The sequence below is a fragment of the Cricetulus griseus genome (assembly GCF_003668045.3).
Source record: "Cricetulus griseus strain 17A/GY chromosome 1 unlocalized genomic scaffold, alternate assembly CriGri-PICRH-1.0 chr1_1, whole genome shotgun sequence".
Taxonomy (NCBI): Eukaryota; Metazoa; Chordata; class Mammalia; order Rodentia; family Cricetidae; genus Cricetulus; species Cricetulus griseus.
In genome coordinates this window covers 175,333,426-175,361,081 of record NW_023276807.1, presented here as the reverse complement: position 1 = coordinate 175,361,081, position 27,656 = coordinate 175,333,426, and the positions used below count along the sequence as shown (strand labels likewise).

The 27,656-nt window shown below is 43.3% G+C and overlaps 1 protein-coding gene across 1 annotated transcript; it reads left to right on the top strand.

Moving 5' to 3' along the window:
* Nucleotides 1-4,625: 4,625 nt before the first annotated feature.
* On the top strand, nucleotides 4,626-27,351 carry Nr1d2 (nuclear receptor subfamily 1 group D member 2). The gene is made up of 8 exons (XM_027389388.2): nucleotides 4,626-4,641; nucleotides 12,154-12,420; nucleotides 13,693-13,781; nucleotides 17,043-17,187; nucleotides 17,832-18,457; nucleotides 21,536-21,721; nucleotides 22,695-22,905; nucleotides 24,501-27,351. The coding sequence occupies exons 1-8, from the start codon at nucleotides 4,626-4,628 to the stop codon at nucleotides 24,695-24,697; spliced, it is 1,737 nt and encodes a 578-aa protein (XP_027245189.1). The 3' UTR covers nucleotides 24,698-27,351.
* Nucleotides 27,352-27,656: the final 305 nt, after the last annotated feature.

Here is a 27,656-nt window from a genome sequence, read left to right as displayed (position 1 = left end):
TTCCTTAGTTACAAGTAAGAAAAAATGGACTCAGTGGGGTAATGGTGGCACACACCTTTTAGTCCAGCACTTGGAAGAGGCAAACAGATCTCTGAGTTTGAGGCCAGCTGGTCCTACAGAGCAAGTTCCAGGATGGCAAGGGCTACACAGAGAAACCCTGTCTTGAAACACACACACACACACACACACACACACACACACACACACACAGAGAGAGAGAGAGAGAGAGAGAGAGAGAGAGAGAGAGAGAGAGAGAGAGAGAGAAACAGAGAGACACTCTGGATAAGTGAAGCAGATATGACAGGTTGTGGGTGTGACTTGTGATTGAGATAATATTTAGGCTCATCCCTCCTTTATCCACATCCATATTGACCTGTCCTGAACTGGTTTTTGCAGATCTGTTCACTATAGGGCTAATGGGTGGTATGGTGGTTACATGCCTACAATTCCAGTATGGGGTGGGGGAGGGTGCAGAAGGAGCTGGAGTGAAAAGTAGTCATTTTCAGTTACTTAGTGATTTAGAGGCCAGCCTGGCTTGCATGAGATCCTACCTCAGTAAATGAAAAGAAATAAAAGAAGGCAAAAAGGCCTTGCTTTCTTGCTCAGGCTAGCATTAAATGCCTAGAGTCTCCTGTCTCAGCCTCAGGAGTTGCATGAGTTACATGCCCAGCTGCAATTTGCATTTTTAAGAGGTAACTTCTGAGGACAGAGCCCCTTCATTCAGCTGAGCTGTTGTGGTCAGAAGAATGAGTGAGGTGGAGAAGCACACATCTGCTGTGAGTAGTCTGAGCGTCTACAGAGACACCAGAGTTAAGAGCCAAGGCTCTGGGCAAAGACAGCACAGGGGCAAAGGTGATTTCCACTGCAGCATGGTGCTCTGGGAACAACCTAGTGTGGATACTGCTTATTATATTCTGTGTTATTGAGAAGCCTGATGAAATTCCAGTATCCAGTAGTGTGTGGTAATGGGCCTGCTTGGAGTTCTCTGTCTTTCACAGTAACAAGTATAGCACAGCACAGCACACACACACACACACACACACACACACACACACACACACACACACACACTTAAAAATATATGAAGCAACAAACATTTAAATTTTAAAATAATCAAAATGGGAAATATTTAAAAGACTGTGAGCATCTCTTTAATAATAATGTAGGTAAAAATAAAACCTGTGCCAAGCCTCTGAGTTTTCAAGACTGCTACCTTCCAGGGCTGGAGAGATGACACAGCATTTAAGAGCACTGGGCTGCTCATCCAGAGGACCTGGATTTGATTCTCAGTGCCTACATGGTGGCTTCCAACAATCTGTGACTTCAGTTCCAAGTGATCTGACACCTCTTTTGGCCTCTGCAAGCACTCCATGGTTGTGGTGCACACACACAAGTGGGCGATACCCATATATTAATAAACAAACAAACAAATAAAAAGCCCGTCTCTTTCCTTCAAAGTTCTTCATTTACTATCAGGGTTACTAAGGGCTGACAAAGGGCTGGGTAACCAATATGTCTGAATTATATATAGAAGAGTATCTGGGGGGAAGGACAGCCTAGTCCCTGGGCTAGAGAAGTTTAGGATAGGGGCAAGATGTGCCAACTGTACTCTGTATCATGTAGGGACTGAGAGATGCTGGGAGAACCTGGCAGCCAGGTCTACTTTGATATTTTAAATAGACACCCTGGGTTTGCCATTTTTTCCCAGGCTTGAGACCTAATATATGCGCACACACACACACACCAGTTTTCAGTTCACAGCAAAACTGGATGGAAAGTACCAAGAGTTCCTATGTAACTTCTGTCTGCACCAAGACAGAACTTTCCCCACAGTCAACATCCTGCCCCACAATGGATATGAACACATTATTTCTTTTAAAGATTTTATATATTTACTATAAATAAATATATAAATATGCCGCAGTGTTCTGTCTGCAGCATATATTCCTGCAGATCAGAAGAGGGCACCAGATCTCATTAAAGATGGTTGTGAACTGCCATGTGGTTGCTGGGAGTCGAACTCAGGACCTCTGGAAGAGCAGCAAGTGCTCTTATCCTCAGAACCATCTCTCCAGCCCCTATGAACACATTATTACCACCAAAGCCTTAGTTAATTTCTGACATTAGAGTATGTTTTTGGCAGACACATGCTCACATGTATTCAGCCTAACAGTATCTTATAGAAGCTTCCCTGACCTCTAAGTCTTCTGTGTTCAGTGTATTAATCTCTTTTCCTCTAAAGCCTATCCACCAGTGATCTTTTCCTGTCACCTACTTGTAGCTTTGCCATTCACAATGTCATGTGGCTGTTATCATACACTAGACATCCTTTTAGGAGTAGAGTCCACTCGTGACTTTTCTGTCTCTATAGACTGTTTGCACTAACCTCATTTTACTTGTGAGGTAGATGGTAGCTGATACCTCAATGCAAAGGCAAGCAGCAATAAAAGCTGGAAAATTTGCACTGACATCACGTGGCAATAATACAATCCTGAGGCAAGGAAGTAGAGGACATCTAGGTTGGAGACTTTGTTGAGAAGCAAAGCAGAGAACTTACAAGACTGCAAATTTAGGAAGACCATGGAGTTTTTTCATTGTTGAGGAAGTGTAATAGGGACTATTTGGTATTTAAAAAATAAAACACTGCTGGGCAGAAGGGACTGTTGGTGGTCCAAGGAGCTGACTCCAGTTAGGGAGCTGTTGCAGCAGCCCACGCTCAGTAGACTAGCTCAGATTTGTTAAGGATTAAATAGTGTAAAAAGCAACGAGAGAGCATGTGAGAAACTTAAATTGATGACTTCAGGAGGTTTAACCAACATAGCAAAAATTGCTACAGCGAAGGAACCTATGAGGGGAAGGTGGGAGAGTGTTCCCATGCAAACATGTCTATCCTAGGACACGTTCCAACATTCTATACCAAATAATTTCAGCACAAACAGGAATGCACTTTTCATTGGTCATACTTGTTAAGGTGGAAGCTTCACCCTAGCCCCTGGCATTCATATACCCAAAGAGTCTGGAATGTCATGGTAGCTCCACCCAAGCCCCCTCCCCTATGTCCCCCCAAACCTTGCTGCATCTCAGAAAGCCTGCCAAATGATGGACCTTCTCACAGAGATGCTCAAGACCACTCCCACAGGGAATTTCAGCTGCCCCCAGAAAACAGACTGGTGGTTTTTCTGGTCTCCCTTCCCCATCTCTTGGGGTGTGTGTGTGTGTGTGTGCTGGAAGACCATCCTGGAGCATTGTATCCATTAAATGTGGGATTTTTCTAATTCAGTTTGATTTGGTCTGATTTGGATTGTTGTGTCATTGGAGAGGCTTATCGGGGTGTAGAAACTTTTCAATACCCACCACCTAAACTTTACATATTACTGTCCAACTATCCATGGGGAAGTCAGGTCATCTTCTGTATCACATTTAAATGCATTTAAAAGCACGTCTTCCTGGATTCACCTCAGCACGCATCCCATTTGTTTCCATTTCTAGTTTGATAGAAAATTTACATGCAAGGTGAAATGCACCAATCTTTAGTAAACGTATGCTGAATTGTGAGAATGCACGTACCTGTCCACATCCTAAACTGAGAGGTCAAGGGGTCGTAACCAAGCCCGCGGCTAGATATGGGAATCCAGATCTGAGGTCTTCACTAGAAATGTGAATGCGAGGATCACAACGAACGTTTATTTAATTGATGAGGTTGGATGTAAATATCTAAGGGGTAGCGGGGAAAGAAAGGGTCAGTGTCCCCGGAAGCTGGCGTTGAGGTCGGTCGGCAGGACATGCTAGCCAAGCTCAGAGTCCTGGAAAGCTTGGCGGCATTGAACCTTGTAGACCGCCGAGGTGACCAGATTGGCTAACGCTGGGGACGAGCGCAGAGGGGGGAGGGGAGAAGAGCACCTTTAGCAGCCCGAGATCAGTTGGCAGGAGTGGGGACTGGGGATGGGGATGATGCGAGAGGAGCTGGAGAGGGGCGGAGGAGGTAGAGTGGGCGGGGCGAGAGCCAGGAGGAAGGCGCGGCTAGGGCCTGGCAAAGGGGGCCAAGCGGGGAGAGTAGCCGTGGGAGAGGGCGGGGCGACAAGGCCAAGTCTAGGGAACGGAGAGGCGTGGCCAAGAGGAGGGGGCGGGACCTGGCGTAGGGAGAGTCCGGAGTAGAAAGAAGTGTGAGGAATGGAGGAAAAAGGAGGGGGCGGGCCCGAGGAGGAGCCGCTGGGTCCACCGAATGGAAAGTCTGGACCGAGCATGGGGGCGGAGCCTGCGGCGAGGAAGCGGGCGGAGCCGAGAGCAGGAGCGGGAGAGTCCTGGGGAGGAGGAGCGGGCGGAGCCGGGGGCAGGAGCGGGAGGAGTCGGAAAAAGGAGCGGGCGGCCAGAGGAGGAGGAGCGGGCGAAGCCGCCGCACCGCCGGCGGCGGCGGAGGAGGGGGTGTGCGCGGGTCACATGGTCGAGGCGCCCTCCCGTCAGCTGCCGTGCCCGCCGCCGAACGCTGCCACAGGAAGCCGCTGCGCTGCGCTTCTGCCGGGTGGCCCGCAGGAGCCACCCGCGCCCGGTGCTCATGAGGCGGGCCCGCGAGCCCCACCGCCTGCAGCCCCGGGCGGCGCGGTGAGGGCCGCACCCCGCCGAGCACCATGGAACTGAACGCGGGTAAGAGCGGGAGGGAGGCGCGGGTCGCGGGGTCGCGTGTCTGTGCGGCCGTCTCTCGCTGGAGGCCGCCGGGATCCCGAGCCTGGGATCCCTGCGCGCCGGCCGCCCCCCTCACATGGCCCTGCCGCGCGGGCCACGTGCACGGTGTGTTTACGTTCGGCAACGCGGGCGCCGGTTGGCTGCGCGGGCGCGTGACGCGGCATTACATAATGCGCTCTGGGCGGCGGCGGGCGGGGACACGTGAGGCCGCGCGGTGACCCACATTCCCCGGGGCTGCAGGGACACGTGGGGGCGGCGCCGCCGGGGAGCCCACAGCCTGCGTGAGGCTCCGCCCCCGGGGCCTTCGCCTTGACGTGGCCGCGGTCCCGGGTCTCCCGCTGCGGAGTCCGCCGCGCATGCGCACCTGCCGCGAGGCTGGGCGTTCGTCCCGCCGCAGTGCGCGCTGCAGCCTGAGCGTCCCGAGGTGACCCCGGCGGGGCTGACCTTGCTGGGCAGGGAGTGTGTGGGTCATTCTCGAGTAGAGACTCGTGGGAGCCCCGCAGTACCCTCCTCGTGGAGGACATAGTCCAGAAGCCTCCTCGAGCTTGGAGAGGAGGGGCTCTTCTGCATGTGGCTCGTTGTGTTCCAGGGCTGTGGTGACCCTAGGGTTTCAGAACCTTACAACACATTTTTTTATTGGAAATATTTTATCCTCGCGCAGAAGGCTGAGGCAGGAGACCGCAGAAAGTTGCAGGCATGGGTTACAGTGTGAGATCCTAACTCAAATGCCAAAAGAGGGAAAACCCCTTTTTTTCAGGACCTACTTTGCCTGAACCCAAAAAGATACGTTTCTTGCAGCATGGTCACAGAGTAGTAGCACATTCCCCACTTCGTTTTAGTCTACCTCAGTGCTGGCTGTTACACCTGAAGCAAATGAAGTTTTTGTTTGAATTTGAGTTCTCTGCATCTTTTAAAATCACGCCTGTTGTAACAGATGTTTTACAGATTTTTAGACCAACAGTAAAGACAGTTTTGACTGAGGTTCTTTTTTACCCTTTGCCTCGTGAAAATAACCATCTTTCATGGGGTGAACATTTTTTCGCTAGTAATTTAGAGGTTGGTAGATTCAGTCTCTTCTAACCCCGCCCTACATGTGAATTCTTCAGGTTTTAATTCATGATGTGGTTGGGTCAGGTGGGTTAGAAGTTTCTCTGATTTGGGCCTTTGGAGGACGAAATTACGTATGTTAGTCTTGACTTTTGGTGTTACAAATTGTGAGCATTTTCCATGGTGGCTGCTGGTAGCCGCCCTCACCCCACCCATTTACAGTTGTCGCTTGGCCCAGTGTTTAATCCCTGTTGCCCTCTGGGATGTAGCTCCCAGAAGTGAATTGACTACCCTGGAAGTGGTTTGTCATTTCTCAAGTTCAAAGTTAGGCTCTTTGTTTTGGACCCTATATGTATATGCACACGTGTACACACACACACACACACACACACACACACACCAATACACACGAGCACACACCTATTTCTCTTTGGCATATTGCTTTGCTGACTCATAGTAACGTTGGGGTCAGCTAGGACCTTTTCATGGGAAGTATTTTGAAGTTAGATTTTATTCATTGTTCAGAAATTGCCTGATCTGAAATACAGGCATTTGTAGTTTATAGTCACCACAACATGAGGCACTGTGTTAAGGGTCACAGCATTAGGAAGGTTGAGAACCACTGACTTAGGGAATCTTGAAGTAGAGGGATCTGTAGTGAGGAGCTTTAAGGAGATAATGTATGGATCCATTCAGTTTTAGAGGAATAGGGTTGTGGCTGAGAAAAGGGTCAGGGGCCTCTGTCCAAGTTCCTCATGTTAGTGCTCTGCGCTCCCTCTCCCTCTGCTCCCATCTCCCCTCGCCCCTCACCTCTCTCCCCTCTCCCCCTCCCCCATCCCCTTTTTCCTCTCATCTTGTGAAACTGGCTTACTTTGCAGACACTAGATTACACCTTGGCTTCCTTCTAGTGCTGTACATAGAAACCAATATAATGTTATTAGTTTTACATATGAAGACCTCATTTCTGTAATCTTATTTAAAAATCCTTTGCAGCCACATCATTTAGCAGGGGATGCCTTCTTTCAGACCTACTTTGCCCTTGATCTCTACCCTGTTCACTGCTCATATGGTCATTAGCATTCAATCCTTTCTGTGCACCATTGCTCACAGCTCTCCCCTTCATCTTTAGAGCTTTTTGCACCATTGCTCACAGCTCTCCCCTTCATCTTTAGAGCTTTTTGGAGAGAGAACGTGTTGTGCTCTGGAGCCCCAGACCCAGCACAGGTGGAAACTGAGAGTTTCAGTTAGAACTACCCGACCTTCCTATGAGAGGGATCACTAGTAAGTCACTTCTGTGATCAGAAAGTAAGCATCCTTGGTGGTAAAATGTTCAGTTCTAAGGCACAAAACAGGAAAGTATCTCTGTGACTTGGCGGCAAGCCTCCTTTCCAAGAGGGGTAAGCCCAGGAAGGACGAAAGCGACCTCAGCCTGCAGGAGGGCGTTGACTCCTGGGTAAGCCCTGACTGGGAACCTGGCCCAGCTCCACTCCCCTTCAGCTAAAAATAGAGAGGACTGCTTGCTGCCTGAGTTAATTTTAGCTCAAGGCTCTAAGAAGTGCATTCTGCTTGTTTCTGGAAGTGTTGGGATTTGCTGGATCAGGGATTTTACATTTCTTGCTTTATCATCAGAGACAATGTGCACAAAAGCATGTATCTATATAATAATCCCTTTTATGAACACTTTCATTTTAGTCTTGTAGTTACTGGTGATATTTCTGTTTTATGTGATGACTCAGGCTTGGTAAGAAAGAAACTTGCTTGCTTAGGTCTTCCTAGTGATCTTGTGAACTCACTCATTGGATAGATAGCTCAGTGACTTTTGTATCTGGTCTGCTGCTTACTGTAGCTGCCTTACTCAGTCTTTCTCACTCCAGCTTCCTTGTTTGTAAATGGCTTAATGGAGGTTAGAAGGCTGAAATGTGACCAGGAGATTATGTTCATTTCATTATTGGCTTCAGTACTGTGTGTTAACTTAAGAGTTTCATTTTCCTTTCTTCACATGAGGTGCTGATCCGGGAAGCGTTACCTTCTAGGACGTTTACATTTAACCACTGAGTTGCTAACTGTGACCTTGGTAGATTGGTGTGTAGAGGAGATGAGGACAAGAAAATTGGTTTTGAAGGTCTCACTGGAAGAAGGCTGCTGTTTCTACATGGGTCCCAGTGATTTCAAGGTGTTGAATACAGACACTTGAATCCCCTAATAAGTGGAGTTACATATGAGCTAGATTGATAACAGTCCAGAAATTTTCCTTATGTTTCATTTTGGAGCATTTACAAAGAAAGTTTTAATACCATCATGACCCAAGCAGTGCTTTTGGCTACTATCAAGCAGTCTGCATTAGCTCAGATTTCTAAAAAGTTTATTTAGTGTATGTGGTGTGTGCAGTTGGCAGATTTCTAAGTTTGTTTATATAGTGTGGTGTGTACATGTGCAGAGGTCAGAGGAGAATGCTGGCTTTTCTCCATTGCTGTCTACCTATTTCCCTTGAGACAGTCTTTCTCGGAACCTAGAGCCCAAGAGGCCCTGTCCCTCACACAGGTGCTGTCCTGAGGGGGGTCCTCCCTGTACTTCTCATTAGCCTGGCTGGCTGGCCAACAATCCTCTGTGATCTTCCTGCCTTGAATCCTTCCACCCAGTTCTAGGGTCACAAGTGTGCAAAACCATGGCTGACTTTCTATATGGATGCTTGAAATCTGATTGCAGATCCTTATGCTGGCACAACAAGAGCTCTTGGCCACTGAGGTACCTCCTTAGCCTGCCTGACCCTCACCCCCATTAAGGACCTAGGTTGTTCTGAGACAAGATCTCACCGTATAGCTCAGGCTGGCCTTGAATGTGAATCTTCTTGCCTCTGCTTCCTGACTTTTGGCATTATAGGCTAAATGTGTATTTGTAAGTAGAGGTACTCAGAAGGCTTGTGAACACCAATGACTTACAGTGTTGGCCCTAGGAAAGTCATCTCAAGGAAGAGCCTAGTTTTTATCCTCTTCAGGTAGTAGGTGTGCACTGAGTGCCTAGGCTATATTTTCTACAGATACAGAACTGTGAAATACTGCACTGATAAAATGTTTTTCTTGGTATCCTGTTCTGAGCAGAGAGACGCCCGTAAACCAGGAGCAGTTTGCTAACCCTGGGATTTATGGTGTGCACTTGAGATCTCTTAAGCTTTTTAAACACAGGTGTGTTGAGAGATTTTCTCCACATATGATGTTCTCCAGACAGAATAGGCTTGCAGGTTCTCATTGAAATCACAAGGCATTTAAAATAATTGGACAGTTGTGTTAAGTAGATGCTAACATTTATAACTGACCAATTTATTGTTCTGTTTTGTTTTTTTCTGCTTGTCTTGTTTTGGTTTTGGGGCAAGGACTTGTTATGTGTAACTCAGTATCCTGCCTTGCTTTATGAGTGCTGGAGTTACAGGCATGTACCATCATTCCTGGCTTAGTGAATTACTATTTTTGTCTTTAAAAGTGAACTGTAGAGACTGGAGAGATGGCTCAGTGGTTAAGCACACTTCCTGCTCTACTTAGAGAGACCAGATTTGGTTCCTAGTACCCACATTGGGCTGTTCACAACTGCCAGTAACTCCAGCTCCAGGGAATCTGATGCCCTCTTCTGGACTCTGTGGGTGCCCACACACACTTGGCATACATTTATGAACACAAACATAGGCACATAAATTAAAACAATCTTGTGAAGTATGTGCAGTTGAATTTTCACATACTGAGAAATTCTAGCTAAGGAGGCACTTGTCCCCTCCCTCTTTTGGATTGTAGCAGCCTCCTGAGAGCTGTGGTTGTATTTTACTCCTTAGGTTTCCGATCTGGATGTTGTGGACGAAAGTTTCTGTTCCTCCTGGTCCTGTAGCCGTTTATTCCCAAATAAACACACAGAAGCCTATATTAATTATAAACTGTGTCTGATGGCTCAGACTTCTTATTGGCTAGCTCTCTCAATTATTAACCCATTTCTATTATTCTGTCTATCTCCATGTGGTCTTGGCTTACTGGTGATGCCCGGACCTCTTGCTCCCTTAGCAGCTACCGGGTGCCTCCTTGACTCCACTTCTTCCCTTTCTCTATCCTGGTTTGGATTTCCTGCCTGGCTAAATACTGTGTGTCCATTGGCTGAAACAGCTTTATTCATCAATCAATAAGAGAAACATATATTCACAGCATACAGAAGGACATCCCCCATTAGGATGTGGGTGTTTGGTACTTGAATACACATTGAATAGCTGATTTCAACACAATAGACTGAAAGTGGTTTAAATTCCTGTACCTAGTTTTTTTCTCTCCTGTCTGTAAATGAAAGTATCTGGATTTGGGAGGGTTGTTTGAGCCTCAACTTGTTTGCTGTGTGGATTATTTATTTATATTAAATTATTACTATTACTGTGTGTGTGTGTGTCTATGTATATGTGTTGGCAAGTGTGCAGGTACACATGCATGTGGAAGTTGGAGGTTGCTGTTGGGTGTGTGCCTTGATTGATCTCTACCTCACATAGTAAGGTTGGTCCCTTTGCTGAATTGTTTGGCTGTTCTCTGACTCAAGAGATTGACCCCCTTTTCCCATGCACATTGATTACACATTGTGACTGCCTGACATTTATTTTTAAGATTTATGTATATGTATGTGTGTGTGTACGTGCACATGTATGCAGGGGCTCCCTGTGGAGCCCAGAAGGAGGGTGTTAGATTTCTTGGAACTGGAGTTACAGGTGATTGTGACCAGCCTGATGTGGGTGTTGGGAACTGAATTCAGGTCCTCAGCAAGAGCAGAGAAGGTGCTCTTCATGCCTGAGCATCTCTATAGCCTTTCCTGTCTCTTTACCTGGCTGGGTTCTGGGGATCTGAACTGTGGTCATTGTGTGTTACACGCTCTTTGCCTGTGGAACTCTTATATTGGAGTTCCAATATATGTGGAACTTTTTTTTGCCGTCCTCCACCTCTTATATTTTTAAGCAACTGATAAACACAGATCTCATCTTTACCAAAATTGGGTCAAAGATAGGCCAAAGAGCTGTTATCTTTAGGAAACTTCTTTTTCTTTTCCCAGTACTGAGAATTGAACCCCCAGGGCCTCATCCTGCTGGCTAGGCAAGTACACTACCACTGAGCCACATCTTACATTTTAAATTTTCAAGTTAATGCTTCCATTGCACTTGACATTCTCCACCTCCTATGTGCATATACAGCTAGACTGTTGTCAGGAGCCCCATGTCTGATACCTTGGCATCTCATTTATATTTTACACCACTTAGAATTTACTAGTCAGTGTGGACTTCACAAAGGCAGAAAGTATGTGTGGCAGGGTTCATCCCTGTAAAGTGTACTGAGGATTACAGCCAGAAAATAGGTGAAAGCAGGCAGACAGTAGGTGGAGTGTACAGTGCTGGGAAAGGTGACTGTCGTTTCTGCTGTACACTGAGGAACCAGTGAATATTTGATGATGGAGGCAAGAGAAACCACAGTGGACCTTGGGAGAGAAGAGGTGAATTACTTGTTTGGTCTGGGATTTAGGAAAATAATATATTTGGCCTTGAGGTTACTCTTGGAGTATTTTATCTCTTTTAGGGAACAAGTTTAAAATTATACCCTAAGAACACTTTTAAACACTATCTCATCCTGAGCAGATTATAGCTTTGCAGAGGCCCAAGCCAGTTTGCTGAGGGATTGTGGAGGTTACTTCCATGAACTTAACTGTCCTGCTTTGAGCAGCCAGGAGGATGTCTGGTAGATAAGATTAGCTTCTGCCTTACTATTGTTCTTGCATAGTGTATCTTCTGCCAGTCTCTTTAATGTGGCCTGTTAACAGTGTGTTAGAAGAACATGCAGTGCGTCTGGATCCTTAAGAACTGAATACAGATGAGTGTATAAGTCCAGTGGTGGGTGGTGGGTCCAGGAAGGAAGTGGGCTGTGGACTCAGTGGGGAGTCCTGTCTTCAGGCAGAATCAGAGCAGCAAGATTGGGGAGCAGCAGCTGGGAAAGGTTCTCTGCATTAAGATAAAGACTTTGTCTCCTAGTCTAAATGGAACCCTTGTTCCCATTGGCCTTTGTCTCAGCTAAGTGCTGGGGAAGCAAGCACTGGAGTACCAGGGAAGCTAGGACTAGTGCAGGTTTGTCTACAGCAATTTTCTGATTTGAGCCTTAAAGGCACTCAGAGGCTAGGTTTGTGTCTGTTATATGCTTATGACAAACAAGCTATTGAAGGCTTTCTCATGGCTAAATCAAAAGCACTTAACATAGCTTTGAACTTGTGGAAGGAGTAATCTGAAACAAGAAAAAGTCTTTTGGTATAAACAGAAATAGTGTCAATCACTTTTTGTTTCTGAAGTTAGTGACTTTTCTAACATTCATGAGTAAAAATCAAATACATGTATCATCTTGTATCTAATTGTCTACTTGTACTGCTTTCTAGGAGGTGTGATTGCCTACATCAGTTCCTCCAGCTCTGCCTCCAGTCCTGCCTCTTGTCACAGTGAGGGTTCTGAGAACAGTTTCCAGTCCTCGTCCTCATCTGTTCCATCTTCTCCAAATAGCTCTAACTCTGATGCCAACGGAAATCCCAAGAACAGTGATATCTCTAGCATCGACGGTGTCTTGAAGAGTGATCACACAGATTGTCCTGTGAAAACAGGCAAACCTGGTGCTCCTGGCATGACCAAGAGTCACAGCGGTATGACAAGTAAGTCTGCTAGTGTTTTATATTGTGACCACTGATGCAGATGGGTTTTCTATCCCAGGCTTTTCCTTTGGGCACTACTCTACTTTATTCTCCCTCTGGTTACCATGATCAGTGGTTAGGCGAAACATCAGTGATGGTTTTAGACGTTTCAGCCAGGGACTGGCTGTCATGTGGTCCTATGTGGCCAAGTTATGTCTCTTCTTCCTTTACCACACACTTGGAGGTACCTTTCTGCTGGACTCCTACTGTTGAGCCTTGTCTCTGGTTGTGGGAAGGGTTTACTTTCATGAAGTCAGAACTAGAAACATTTGGGATTAGGAACCACCGGCTTACCTGGGTGAGTGTGGGTGGAAGGCAGCTAGCATAGCTGGTAGAGAAGGCATGGGGCTGGGGCTTGCCCAGCTTTTGCTGTTGAATTGACGCAGCACAACTCAAAACCTTTGCAACTTTAAATTTTTTTCTTTTTCTATGAAGCTGGGGAAGGAGCTCAGGTCCCATGTTCACTAGGCAAGCACTCTTCACTGAAATATACCTTCAGCCTTCTTTACATTTTCTTTTTTGTAGAAAAGGTTCACTTATTTATTTGCTTTTAAAATTTATGCGTATGTGTGTGAGCCTGGAAGAATATATATGCACCATTTGTGTCTGTGTCTGCGTCTGCGTGTAGGTGCCCTGGAAGAATGTATGTGCACTATATGTGTGTCTGTGTAGGTGTCCTTGGAGGCCAGAAGGGGGCACCCTACCTGATCAGAAGGGACTGAGTTAAGTTATTGGTAGCTGCTATGTGGATGCTGGGAATTGAACCGTGGCCCGCTGCAAGTGTTCTTAATTATTGAGCCATCTGTCAGCCATTGCCGTCCAACCCCGAGATACATTTTCTATTGATTAATTTCTCTGAATTCTTTTTCTCTAGGAAAATTGTTTACTTAGTTCTTGTTGCATGTATGGCATAAGGTAACTACAGATTTACAAAATTTCCATGGATACTTAAAATCATCAAAATGGAAAAAGTCAGCTACCGCTGGGGGTGTAGCTTGGTGCATTTGGCCTAGTGTGGGCAAGGGCCTCTGGCTCATCCCCAGTACTGGGGGAGGGAGAGGAAAGAAGACTGGCTTTCCTTTGTTAATTTGGTATAGAGATTTTTTCTGTGCTACAAAGGTATAAGTATATTTTTTTTAAATCACTTGCAAATTGAATGAGATAAAATATTCAATTGGGAAAAACACTTGAGTGATTCTTTAGCTTTTTATTTCCTGTCTGTTTGTGCCCTAGAATTTAGTGGCATGGTTCTACTGTGTAAAGTCTGTGGGGATGTGGCGTCAGGATTCCACTATGGAGTTCATGCTTGTGAAGGCTGTAAGGTAACGCAAGCTTTTATTTCTTACTACCATTCTAATTCTGGGACTAAAGAAAGCGGGTTAGGTTTGTGAATGTCCACAGTTTATTTAGAAGGGAGGGAGGAATCAGCTGTTCGTCCTCAGATTTAAGATTCTGATCAAAATAAATTTGCTGTCCTAGTTCCAGTGACTTGGGGTGTGGAGCAGCCGCAGTTCTATTTCATTCACTGTCTAAGTCAGGCACATGGTCAGGAAATAGATATGAGTCAGACATTTAGGGGTTTCACTGCCTTGTTGGGGTAGTTCAATTTTTATTCTTTTTTGTGCTTTTGAGACAGGGTCTCTGGTAGTCTAGGGCCGGCCTGGAACTTGCTATGTACAGGAGTGGAGGATGACCCGGTACTTACTGTATGGGGTAGTGGAGGATGACATGGTACTTACTGTATAGGGCAGTGGAGGATGACCTGGTACCTTGAGTGTAGGGCAGTGGTAGATGACCTGGTACTTGCTGTATATGGCAGTGGAGGATGACCTGGTACTTGCTATGTTGGGTTGTGGAGGATGACTGGTACTTGTTTTGTAGGGAAGTGAGGATGACCTAATATTTGCTATGTATGTCAGTGGAGAATGATCTAGTACTTGGTATGTAAGGCAGTGGATGATGACCTGGTACTTGCTGTGTATGGCAATGGAAGATGACCCAATGCTTGCAATCCTGCTTCCTGCCAAGGGGTGGGATTACAGGCACCATGCCTACAAATCAAGATTTGAGTTAGGTCTTAGTATGTTCCGTTTGCCGAAGCAGAGTACCGAAGGTAGAGTTAATTTGCCTTAGAATTTTGGAAACTGGGGGCTGCATTTTGGGAGAGCCTTTCTGTTGGAGGATGGAAGACACTGAATAGGAGCAGATAGAGTGCTTATGCATATGTGAGCTTGGGTGTGTATAGGAATGAGCCCAGCTAACTTTTTTTGTTTTGTTTTAGGCAAGGACTCTATATGTAGCCTTGGAGCTCATCATGTAGACCAGGCTGGCTTCAAACTCACAGAGATCCACCTGCTTCTTCTGGGATTACAGGCATGTACCACCATGCCTGCTCCCAACTTTTTTTTTTATAACAACTCCATTTTTATATTAACATTAGCCAGTTGAAGAAAACAGAACACATAGGATCCCACTAGTCTTGCCTCTCAAGACTGTGACATTGAGTGTTAATTTTCTAGAACATGATCTTTGAGGAACATATTCAAACCATATCAGATCTTAGACCTTGTTAGGTACTGTGGGCTGGAAATAACTGCTAAGTATTTGCCAAAATATAGTGTGCTGAGAAATAATGCTTGAGGCAAGCCAGCCTGAGCTACTTAATAAGACTTTATCTCAAACACAAAATGAGCAAAAATAAGTAATAGCAACAAATAATATAATACAAGTGGAGTCAGATCATCTTGAATTCAAATGGAATATTCAGGAAAGAGTAGATTTATAAGTTGATTATTTCTAGTGCTTGCAACCAGAGCCTTAGGTAGCCTCATTGAAGTAGCTCTGCCTCCTTACCCACATCTACGAATGTCTCCTAAATGTGACACAACACTTTTCCCTGTTACTAAACATTAACAAGGATGGCATGTGTTCTGCCGTTTTCTCACTAGAGTGGGCTAGAGTTTGGCAGGATATGGCGGAACGAATAAGATAAGGAACATTCATAGTGAAAGAGCAAGTCTCTTGGGACAGTTTTGAATTGAGTTGTAACTGGGAGCTTTTTAATATCTAGTAAGTGTTGTGTAGATGTAGCCCTTTTCTACTGTTTTAAAGAACTGTATAAATTCTGTATATATTTTTAAAATGTGAAGCATTTTTAAGCTAAGTTCTTCAGCTAGAAAGTAAAACCATGATCTGAATGAAATGTATTATGTATTCTCTTTAAAAAGTATTTTACTATTTTATGTACATTCTTGTTTTGCCTGCATATATGTCTGTGCACTGCTTGTGTGCCTGGTGCCTATGGAGGCTAGAAGAGGGTGTTAGATTTTCTGGAACACACATTACAAATGGTTGTGAATTTCCATGTGGGTGCTGATCCTCTGGAAGAGTAGCCGGTGCTCTTAAGTACTAAACCATCTCTCTAGCACCTCATTGATAAATACAAATAATTGATCAATATCTTGGTGGTGTCTGTTTGATGTAACCCAGACTGACTTAGAACTCAATCCACCTCAGCTTCCCAAGTTACTGGGATTACAGGAGTGTGCCACCATATTCTGCTTAATGAATGCTTTTGGGGGCAGTGCTGGGAATGAAACCCAAGGTCTCACACAGGCTAGGCTGCTCTTTACCACTAAGCTACCTCCTAGCCCTCAGTACCTATTTTTAGCTCTTGAGTTGTTTAAGCCAAGTATATAGTATCACAGCAGTAAGAAGCAAAAATGTTATTTATTTATATCTGGTCAGTATTTAACAAAGATATATCATGTGTAGTTATAATATTAGGGGGAGAGACAGTTTGAAATGATTTTGCAGTTATTTTTCTCAAGTTTTCTTTTCTTTTTGGGAACATTGAGCTAGAGGGTCTATGAAGACCTGGCATAGAGCATGTACTTAATAGTTTGTGTAGTTAAGATACCTATTTATAGTCATCTGCCTGGGAACTCTTTCCCTGGATGATAGATGGCTCTGGGTGTGTACTGTGACATGGCTGCTGACCTATGGTCAGGGACATCTAGCATGAGTGTGTAGGCTTTGTTGGTGTCAGTAGGTAATGATCCAGAAATGACAAAGCTCTGCTATTGTTAACATAAGGTTCTGTTGAAACTCTTCAGCTTTCTGAAACTTACTTATGTTTCAGAAGTTATGAAAGCTAGATATGGTGGCACATGCTTGTCATCACAGCACTTGGGAAGTGGAGGTATGAGGAAGAGGAGTTCAAGACCATCCCAAGCTATATAATGGGTTCAAGGCCACCCTGGGCTACATGAGTCCCATTTCCAAAAAAAAAAAAAAAAATAGAATTTGCTTTCAAGGTAGAGCATGAGGTCTAGCAGGAGGAGTGCTTACAAATAGGTACTTTGGGCCAGCACAAAGTATCTTCAGCGGGAAGAGGAATTTGGTTGGTATATCTTGTACTTGCTGATTGATACTAGTAAGGATCCAGTTAAATTCTGTGTCAGGATTTTCTTTTCTTTGACCTGGGCCAAGCTCTACATACACTAGTTAGATGTGGGACTAGTTCTTGTGAGAACTTCATGCAGCTATTTTTACATGGATGGATAAATCTTCCTTTAATTTAGGGTTTCTTTCGGAGGAGCATTCAGCAAAACATCCAATACAAGAAGTGCCTGAAGAATGAGAACTGCTCTATCATGAGGATGAACAGGAACCGATGCCAGCAGTGTCGCTTCAAAAAGTGTCTGTCAGTGGGAATGTCAAGAGACGGTAAGTTCCCAGCTCAGAGATTTTGTAAAGTGTAAAGTTGGCCACTGAGCTGTCAGCAGTTACTAGACCCTCTTATGGGGAAGTGGAGATTTCAGGAAGCCCAGTGTGACATCTTGTGGATTGAAACTCACTATGGTAGGATGAGGGCCTTCATCTCAGAGGCAACTGTTGGCACGGCTCCTTTTTATGTTGCTTCTTGTAACTGGACCTCCATTTTTCCTAAGTGATTTCAGGTTTTTCTCTGGGGGGGGGGCAGTTATTTGGTGTAGAATGATGGCTTGGTGATTAAAAGCACTCACTGCTCTTGTAGAAAACCTAGGTTCAGTTCCCAACATCCACATAGTGACTCATAACTGTTTGTAACTCTAGTACCCAGGGACCTGATACCTTTTTTTTGGTCATCTGTGGTATACTTACATGCACCACATTCATATACATAAAAATAATATATATGTGTTGTGTACTATATTATACTATGTATTATGTATTACACTATATAGCCCTAGTTGATCTCGAATGCTCTACAGCATTCGATTAAAGGCATGCGCCACCAACGCCCGGCTCAGAGGCAATTTTGTGTTAGTATTTCATATAAGCAGAACCTGTTAGAATATAGACACTGACACTGTCTTTCTCCTCAATAGCTGTTCGATTTGGCCGAATTCCTAAGCGTGAGAAACAGAGAATGCTAATTGAAATGCAGAGTGCAATGAAGACCATGATGAACACCCAGTTCAATGGCCACCTGCAAAATGACACCTTAGCAGAGCGTCATGAACAGTCAACCTTATCAGCTCAGGAACAGCTGCGGCCCAAGCCCCAGCTGGAGCAAGAAAACCTCAAAAGCTCTCCTCCCTCTTCTGATTTTGCAAAGGAGGAAGTGATTGGCATGGTGACCAGAGCCCACAAGGATACCTTTCTGTATAATCAAGAGCATCGGGAAACCTCAGCTGAGAGCATGCCATCCCAGAGAGGAGAACGGATCCCCAGGAACGTGGAGCAATATAATTTAAATCATGACCACTGTAGCAGTGGGCTTCACAGCCACTTTACCTGTAGTGAGAGCCAGCAGCATCTCAGTGGACAGTACAAAGGGAGGAACATAATGCATTACCCAAATGGGCATGCCATTTGTATTGCAAATGGACACTGTGTGAACTTCTCCAGTGCTTATACTCAAAGAGTCTGTGATAGAGTTCCAATAGATGGATTCTGTCAGAATGAGAACAAGAATAGTTTCCTGTGCAACACTGGAGGGAGGATGCATCTGGTATAGTGAAATCGATTCTTTGCTCGCCTTGTATCAAGGAAAGCTTGGAAGGTTTTATTTTGGGTGGGGGGTGGTATGCTGACTTGGGAGGTGGGTCAGGAAGCCCAAGGGAGATTTCTAGAAGCCTCTTTGTGTAGTATTTTTAGTGAAATAATGCTAATAAGCAATGCTTGTGGACTAACTTAATTTCACATAGCAATAGGTACAGGCTTGTACTTTCTTTACTACTGTAGGGTTAAGATTTGTATAAAATATGATTCACACAGAATTGATCCTATAATACTTGGAAATCTCGGAAATTTAGGTGTTCTGATAAATTAGTACTTCATTAACTTTGGGATCTTTTCCAAAAGGGTTGATCTTTTTAGCTTCTTTGATTTCTATGGAGAGAGGTTTTGTTGCTCTTTGTGAGGACAGTCTTGCTATGTTGCCCAGACTAGCTTTGAGTTCCTGGGCTCAAGTGATCTTGTGGATCATTGGGACTTCAGGGTGCATCACTGCCTAGCAGAGAGGTTTTTTAGCCTCTGTTTAGTTAAGATGTAGGGAGAGCTTTGAAGATAGATCTTTTATGGTTTTAGAATTAAGGACTAATTTAATCGCCTAATTTCTAGGATTTTATCCTGAGATAAGTTAATATTATTCATATCATTCAAATTTGTTACATCAAATTCAACATTCTACCCAAAATATACGGTGTTTATGTTCGACCAGAATTTCATCAAAACAGCAGTACTATTCCATTTCCAGTTTAAACTGGGAAGTCCTTTGATAGTGCTTGTGTTGTACAATTGCCAGGTAATTATCTTTTGTTTTTCCAACTTAAAAATAGTTGATTGTATCCCAGTCTTCATGTTCACGTTTCTTTTGTCTCTTGCCAGTGTCTGAGTGTGAGTCTGAAAGGCGCTCTAAGACATGTTTACCTTGTGTCCTTGGGTTCTTCCTCTAGACACTTGTAGACTTTTTAGGTTCTGTTTCATGGCAGTCTCCAGGCTTAAGAATCATCTCATTCCTGGACTCTTAGGGTTTAGTAGGAATTTAAATAAAAGCTAGTTTTAATAATAGACTATATGGTACATGCTTCTTGTCTCTTTAGTGTTCCTACAACTTCTTTGGCTTCCCTCAGTTCCTGTTTGGAAGGTGTATGTGGTACCCAGTCCGTCTCCTAGCCGAGCAGGTGGAGGTCCCTGGTCACCATTGTGACTCTCTTAATAAGGCACCCTATGCTGCTTACCTTTTAGAAGGTTCAGTGTTTTAGTTTACTGAGGAACAAATGAGTTCTGAAATAGGAACTAAGTACAGGTTTGTGACCTCACTTGGGTATGGATAAGGTACTGAGTCTTTCAGAGGCTCATGTACTCATCTAAGGAAAGAATTATACACTGAGATGGTGCCTAAAAAAACAGACTCGGACTGGAGAGATAGCTCAGCCATTAAAGGCTGTGCTTACAACCCAAAGTAAGGCTTCGGTTCCCAGCACCCACGACTGTCTCTCCAGCCATAAAACAAATACACAGACTCCCAGGTCATTACAATCAGGCCATAATAACCAAGGTGAGAAACAAATGGGAAGATTTGTTCTCAAAACTTGAAAGCACTGCATGCCCATGGGAGGTGGCAGCAGTGTTACAGAGTACACTAGGCCTGTGCAAGATTTTTTTGAAAAGGTTGGTTTTAGATAGTGTTTTTCCTAGGCTACCTCTTAAACGTCTATAGCTATTTAGATTAGGTTGTCTTAGGCTGTCTAAAGCATAATTGAGACAGGGGCTCCTGTGGTCCTGGCTGACCTGGAACTCAGATCTGCCTGCCTCTGCCTCCCTAGTGCTGGGATTAAAAGTGTGTGCCATCACACTTAGTTTATAGGACTGGCTGTCTTGCCCACTCCATCCATCCATTCATTCATTCATTCATTCATTCATTCATTCATTCATTCATTCATTCAGGCAAGGTTTTGTGTAGAGCCTTGACTGGTTTGGAACTGTGTTGACCAGGCTGGAACTCAATAGAGATATGCTTGCCTCCCTAGTACTGGGATTAAAGATGTGAGCCACCACTCCTAGCTTTACAAGGCTTTTTATTTGTTTTTTTGTTTTTTAAGAATTTATTATGTATACAACATTCTGCTTCCATGTATATCTGCACACCAGATCTCATAACGGATGGTTGTGAGCCACCATGTGGTTGCTGGGAATTGAACTCAGGACCTCTGGAAGAGCAACCGGTGTTCTTAACCTCTGAGCCATCTCTCTAGCCCCTTATTTTTTTTATTTATTTTTTTTTTTTCAAGAAAGGTTTTCTCTGTGTAACAGCTCTTGGTTTCCTGGAACATGCTTTGCAGACCAGGCTAGACTCAAGCTCACAGAGCTCCACATGCTTCTGCCTCCCAAATGCTGGGATTAAAGACGTGTCACCACTGCCCTGTACAAGGCTTTTTAAATGTAAAAGATAGGTGATTTCTATTTTATTTAAAAATGTATTTTTTTTTGTTTGTTTTGAGGTGTAGGGTCTTACTGTGTACTTAAGGTTTACCTTAAACTATTTGTGTGTACCAGTTGGCCTTGAACTCAGAAATCCTCATGCCTTTGCTTCCCTTTTTCTGGGATTAAACTCATTTGCTGCCGAATTTTTAATTATCTGCATGTGTGAGTGGGTATGTGCACGTGTGTGAAAGTGCTGGAGGAGGCCAGAGATGTTAGTGCCCCTGAAGCTGCATCTAACAGGCAGTCATGAGCCTCGGACATGTGTGCTGAGAACTGAACTTGGGTTTTGAGAAGAGCAGTATTTACTCTTTACTGCTAAGCCGTCTCTCCAACCTGAATATGTGATTTGTAAAACATCCATTTTATTTACCCACCTTACAGTGTCTAGGATTCACCCATTTTCTTATGTTCACTGACAAGTGTGACTGCTGTGAGGGTTCTTGTGCTGAGGTGAAATGCATACAGAGGAAGGGTTTTAATGGATAATCTTGCTTGAGTTAGGGAGTTACTTCTTGTTGAGGGTTCTCATGATTGAGATGACAATTTTGAATTCTTTGTGCCCCCTCACAATTTAAGAGTTTTTCTATTTCCTGTAAATTAGGTTTGTCCTATGAGCAAGTCTCCATATGTGGACCCTCAGAAGTCTGGGCATGAAATCTGGGAAGAATTTTCAATGAGTTTTACACCAGCAGTAAAAGAAGTGGTGGAATTTGCAAAACGTATTCCTGGTTTCCGAGATCTGTCTCAGCATGATCAGGTCAACCTTTTAAAAGCTGGCACTTTTGAGGTAGGTTTTATTCATCCTGACTGTTGATGTGAAGCCCATGTACCTACTTTTTTTTTCTTTTCTAAATAAATGTTTATAGTTCAGAATCTCAAACTAACAAAACAATAATTATCCCAGGGCTTTGAGAAGGGACAGGTACATTGAACTACTTGGGACTGGAAATGTTCAACTCTGTACCAAGCATGAGAGTTCTTAGGGTGGCAAGGATTTCAACATGGGTCCTGGACATCAAGATATATGTTCTTTCTACCATGTGACTGTGCTCCAAAGTAATTGGCACCATTATTACAGGATAATCACCCCCTTTTGGGTTGTCTGATCAACCCACCTTTGTTTGGGGCATTGTAGAAGAAAGCACAGTGCACCTTCAGTTGTAAAAGAGGCATAAAGACAGCATTAGTGTCAGACAGTGGAATGTAGGGAATGCTGTTGTCCTAATATAGTATTTTCCTGGGCTTGAGTAGCAGTCACTTGCTGTGATGGCTGTCTTCAGGTGTACACTCTGGGTCTTGCAGTGATCTAAGTAGGGTTTGTGTGATGTGTTTGCTTTGGCTGCCTTTGGTTTTTTGAAGGTTCTCAGTGATGCTCTATTGAAATAGGACTTCTCTCAGGGCATAGACACCTGAAACATGCTTGGGACCCTGAAGAATATCTTGAATGCCTTTGGTCAGGCTCCATTTATTAATTCAGTGACATCATTGTTCACTTTAATTTTATATTTGCATTTCTGAATATCTGCTTACAGAGTTTAAGAGTGTTTAGTATATTTGCCATTGCTATCTGGACTTTCTTTTGATGTTGGGATATTTATTGCTTTGGTGGAGAATTAGCCTTTAAAGTTCTAGATATAAATTCAGTTTCCTTTTTATAAAATTCCATTTATACGTACGATGTTTCTTAACTGATTTGAATAGTTATATCTTAGTTTTCTGAATGAACTTCTCCAAATACATTTGAATGTTCTGCCTTCCAGGTTCTAATGGTACGATTTGCTTCATTATTTGATGCAAAGGAGCGGACTGTCACCTTTCTAAGTGGGAAGAAGTACAGTGTGGATGACCTGCACTCAATGGGAGCAGGGGATCTGCTCAGTTCTATGTTTGAGTTTAGTGAGAAGCTGAACGCTCTCCAGCTCAGTGATGAGGAGATGAGCTTGTTCACAGCAGTTGTTCTGGTATCTGCAGGTAAGCAGGCTGGCTCAAAATCTGGTTATGCCTTTAATTCATGACTGATAATTTCATCCTTCTGTGCCTCAGACTCCACATCCTGTTAGAGCAAAGGCTTTTCTCATGTGAACCTAGTATGGGGCTACTTGCTGTTAGAATGGTTACAGTGTTTCCTTATGTCTGAGTTGTTACAGTGTTTCCTTATGACTCTGTGATGTTCCCAGTTTCCCTGACACCTTGCATTTTGGTTGTATCAACTTCCTCTCAAGGTATCTCTCCAGACAGTAGCCATAAAGGCTTGCTCCTCTCAGTGGCCACATTTTATTCATTGTGTGGGAATCAGTAAGTCTAGCCCTCTTGTTTTAACTTTAGCACATTGGCTGTGCCTTAATCTACTGCTATTTCCCTGCTTCTCTGGCAGTGACCTGGCTGCTGAGGTGCAGCCTGGAAGGAATTCTATCTCTGCAGGCATGAGCTCTGCTGCTGCTGCTAAAGGTAGCTTTAACTAGAACTCTATCATTTTATTTATAAATAACATTTGAGATTCAAAGGCTGGGGTGAAAACCTGCTAGCTCAGAGAGATTGAATAGCATCTAGTAACCTTCTCTCCTTGCTGGCATCTCTAAAAAGAAAGCATCCTTCTGTTCCGCCAAAGGAAAAAAAGCTGCTTCTCTCCAAATCCCTCCCTACTACTTCTGGTGCATCTCTCTATCTTGTCCAGATGCTCTCTGATGCTCTTCGATTACTTTGGCCAACTAGTTGCTAACTCAGCCTCCTGGCCAAGGTTAATTTTATTTAATTAATGCAAATGCAAACTTGGGGTTCACAGTGTAGTGTGATGAAATCCCCCCACATCCTCTCTAGGAAGGGACTACAAGGTGTGAATACTAGGGTAGGGAATCAACTGTGCATGGAAGTGGGAATGTAGTCCATATGTGGTAAAGGTATATTTCTGCATTATTTTATCTTGTCAACCAGAAGCAGTTGATGTTAGCAGCAGATTTAAATACTGAGAAACTCTGGGTTGAAAAGATGACTCAGCAGTTAAGAACAATGGCTGCTCTTCCAGAGGGTTTGATTCCTAGGACTTACATAGTGGCTCACAACCATCTGTAACTCCAGTTCCAGGGGATCCAGTGGGTCCACTGGACTCCTCAGCATCAGGCATACACAGGGCACACAGACACACTTGCAAGCAAAACACCCATATACATTAGAAAAAAAAAAGAAATTAGAACCTCTAAACTTATATGAACAAAATTCCAACTACTAAGAATTCTGATTTACCAAATGTGAGATATATGCACAATAAGCAACTATAAAACTTCCCATTGAGAATTTTTCCTTTTTTAAAAAATTTATTTAATTTGAGATAGGGTTTCTCTGTAGCTCTGGCTGTCCTGGAACTTGCTCAGTAGCCCAGGCTAGCCTTGACCTCAGACCTCTTCCTTTCAATTGCTGGAGGTGTGTGCCACCATGCCTGGCTAACAATTTTTACAGTTTTAAGCTTGTGTTTTTTATAGTGTGTAAAACTATTTTGAATTTGGTAGTGATCATCAAGTAAAAATATATATTGTTTCCTTCATTGTTCTCTCTTCCTTACTTCCCTTTAGATCGGTCTGGAATTGAAAATGTCAACTCGGTGGAAGCTTTGCAAGAAACGCTCATCCGTGCACTAAGGACCTTAATCATGAAAAACCACCCAAATGAGGCCTCCATTTTTACAAAATTACTTCTAAAGTTGCCAGATCTTCGATCTTTAAACAATATGCACTCTGAGGAGCTCTTGGCCTTTAAAGTTCACCCATAAGGCCTTGGAACCTGAACTGATGCAGCTGTACATTATGTGCTAAGATGCTTATTTATATGTGTATACCATATGTGGAATTAGAAAAGACCTTAGACAGTGCCAGGTCCTGGGCTGTCTCTGTAGTCAGTTACCAGTAGCTGTTTGGATGAGAACTCATTGCCATGTTAGACACCCCCCCCCCAGACCAATCGGCTGTGTTGCACTTAGACTGGAGAAGTTACACTGAGTTATAACCACACTGAATGTTAGACTTTTTCATCTGCCAAAGCCAAAATACCATTTGATCTCCCTGTGGTAGAAATCTAACACACATTGGTGATATAGGAAGACTTAGACATTAACCCATTGTGCTGAGAGTTCTGTTGTACCACAAGACTGAAATGTGTCTGGGCGTTGGTGGCATAGCTGGGCGTTAGTGACACAGCACCCGGGAGGCAGAGGCAGGTGGATCTCTGTGAGTTCCAAGGCCAGCCTGGTCTGCAGAATGAGTGCCAGGATAGGCTCCAAAGCCACAGAGAAACCCTGTCTCAAAAAAACAAAAAAAGACTGAAATGTAGTAAGGGAGACTGAGAGCCTAGAGGTCTTTACATGTTTGAATTTTGCTCTGCCGATGTCAAAGTACATTGTCCTAGTAGTCCCTGGGTTGTGGAAAATGATAGTGTCCCCAATGTCCTGCCTCACAGAGATACTGAAAAATATCCATGAAGCATATTTTACCTCTTGGGAGATAGGCACTATGTAAATAAGGTGAAGTTTTATTATAATTGCTCATAATAATATTCTTGTCTTATTTCTAAGCATTTCTTGAAAACTGTTTGACAGTCCACACCAATCTGTTCAGGGTTCCTGCTCAAGTGGGGTACCCTACTGATAAACACATATTCCAGGTTTATGGACACCTCAGATAGTATGTGTACATAGTATGTATGTGAATATAATTATATATAAAATCTCACTTCACAATATTTTAAACTGTGAAGAACTTTATCGTACAATAAACTTAAACAAGAGGTGTCAAGGACCCAAATTAGGTGCATTTTACCTGCTGCTGCTGATGTATAACCATTGCTTTACGATCTTTAGGTGGTAGAATACTGAAATTATTTTTATTTAAGCAACATTTAATGTAAAAGTGTGATGGGCAGTCAAATCCAGATTTCAGAAAAAAAAACAACATGTATTTTAGAGTACATCTTTGATGTCAAGTCTACAGTTGAAATACTAGGTGTTTCAGAGCATTTCAGCTTTCTCCCTTGTGCTGATAGAGGTGGTATTGCTGCCTCTTACCTGTTGCAGGTGGATGGAAGGTTTGGGTTGTGTGTGGAGGATGAAGTTTTGTTTAAGGAAACTTCGTTACCCTGTTGGCATGTCTGTGCCAAGTCCACTTTTCTTTCCTTCCCTAAATAAAACTACAGGGATTTTTATCAAATTAGATATAATATAATTTGAAAAACTTTTTAGTGGGTGACCTACCTAGACTTAAAGATCATGGTAGGAGAGAGAGCCAAAGTTGAAGATGTTCCCCCCCTGGAAAGTAGCAATTAATTGTATTTTGGGGGTAAAATTGCTGTCTGTATAATGTTTGGATTATATGAAATTGTAAAGACATTAAGAATATGCTTTACTATTTTAAGCTTGTTACTTTTGTGACATGTAAGCAGAATGCCTTATTTTGTAGTCTTAACTTGTTGCTACAGGATTTGAATTTCTGTGGCACAGTTAAGAGAGTTTGAAAAAGATAAACCCTTGTTGTCAAAGAGGAAAGCTGATGGTGTATCTGTCATACAGTAGGGACCATAACTGCTGTTTACCTTCAGTGGGTATGGCTTTCATGGGTTATACAAATAGGTTTTGTGAATCCTTTACATGATAGCATTATCCTTTTATATTTTTTTTCTAGAATAAACAAATACATAGTTTCTTCTATGGAGGATAGAGAGCTTTTTGAAATAATACTGAAAACCTCAAAGATTATGTTGATTCTTCATTTTTGCCTTTGACATAAGTGTCTTTATAACATGTATCTTTAAAATAGTTAAGTCTTTGGGAATATGTAACTAGAACTGTTAGTATTGCTTGTAATGCTTTAGTTAGGGTTAGTATATACATGTACACACCTAAATATAAGCATGTAGATTTGCATTTTGTCTCGTAAAATTTTATTTCAATAAATTCTTCCTGTAGTAATGGGAAACAAAATTCATAGTTCATATGCCACATGTAGTATTTCTGTATTTGAAAGTTGCCCAAATATGAGCGTTCTAATTCTAAATTAAACCAGCAGCCTAATACAAGCACACTCTTTGATTGAGTCATGCTTAAACAAGTAATAAATGACAACAGCCAGATAGGGAACTTCTGAGTCAGTGGGGCACTGTTGATAATTAATAATGTACTGTATGAATTAAGTGAAGCTTTAACTCTGACATTGTGGTTCAAGGTTAAAATATGGGCATTATCTCACCAGACTTATGGGCATTATGTTAGCAAGATGAACCTTTTTTTTCTTTTTCTTGGTGTGCTTTTAGTGTGTCTTTACATGATCTGAGAGAGGATTCCAGCTTTCAGAGAGTGATAGCTGAGGGAAAGGAGAGACATTTTGGATTTTCTCATGATGGTTTAACTGAAGATTAAAAATTTCGAGTATTTCAGTAGATTAGTGTATAGATTTTATATCTACATTCTAAGAAATTATCATTGTTACTGGGTCAGAATTGATGTGTGTTATGTAAACATTGCAAAGCAAAGCTGTGAGAGAGCTCAGATAGATGTATTCCTGTGCACGAGAGCAAACACCTGTCTCAATTGTTCTTTCTCTTTTTGCAATATAAAGTTTGCTGAATGTATAAGAAAAGAGTTTATTTGCTTTGCTCTCTGTTTCCCCCAGCCAGTCCCACAGACTCACACCTAATGCTGCAACAGAACACTAGCTGCAGCCTGCCTTCCCCCATCCACACTT

Bases quoted from the DNA above. Each gene is read 5' to 3' on its own strand.
- Nr1d2 (XM_027389388.2), top strand. The intron at 13,782-17,042 runs GTAACGCAAGCT...CCTTTAATTTAG, and splicing joins ATGCTTGTGAAGGCTGTAAG to GGTTTCTTTCGGAGGAGCAT. The intron at 22,906-24,500 runs GTAAGCAGGCTG...ACTTCCCTTTAG, and splicing joins AGTTGTTCTGGTATCTGCAG to ATCGGTCTGGAATTGAAAAT.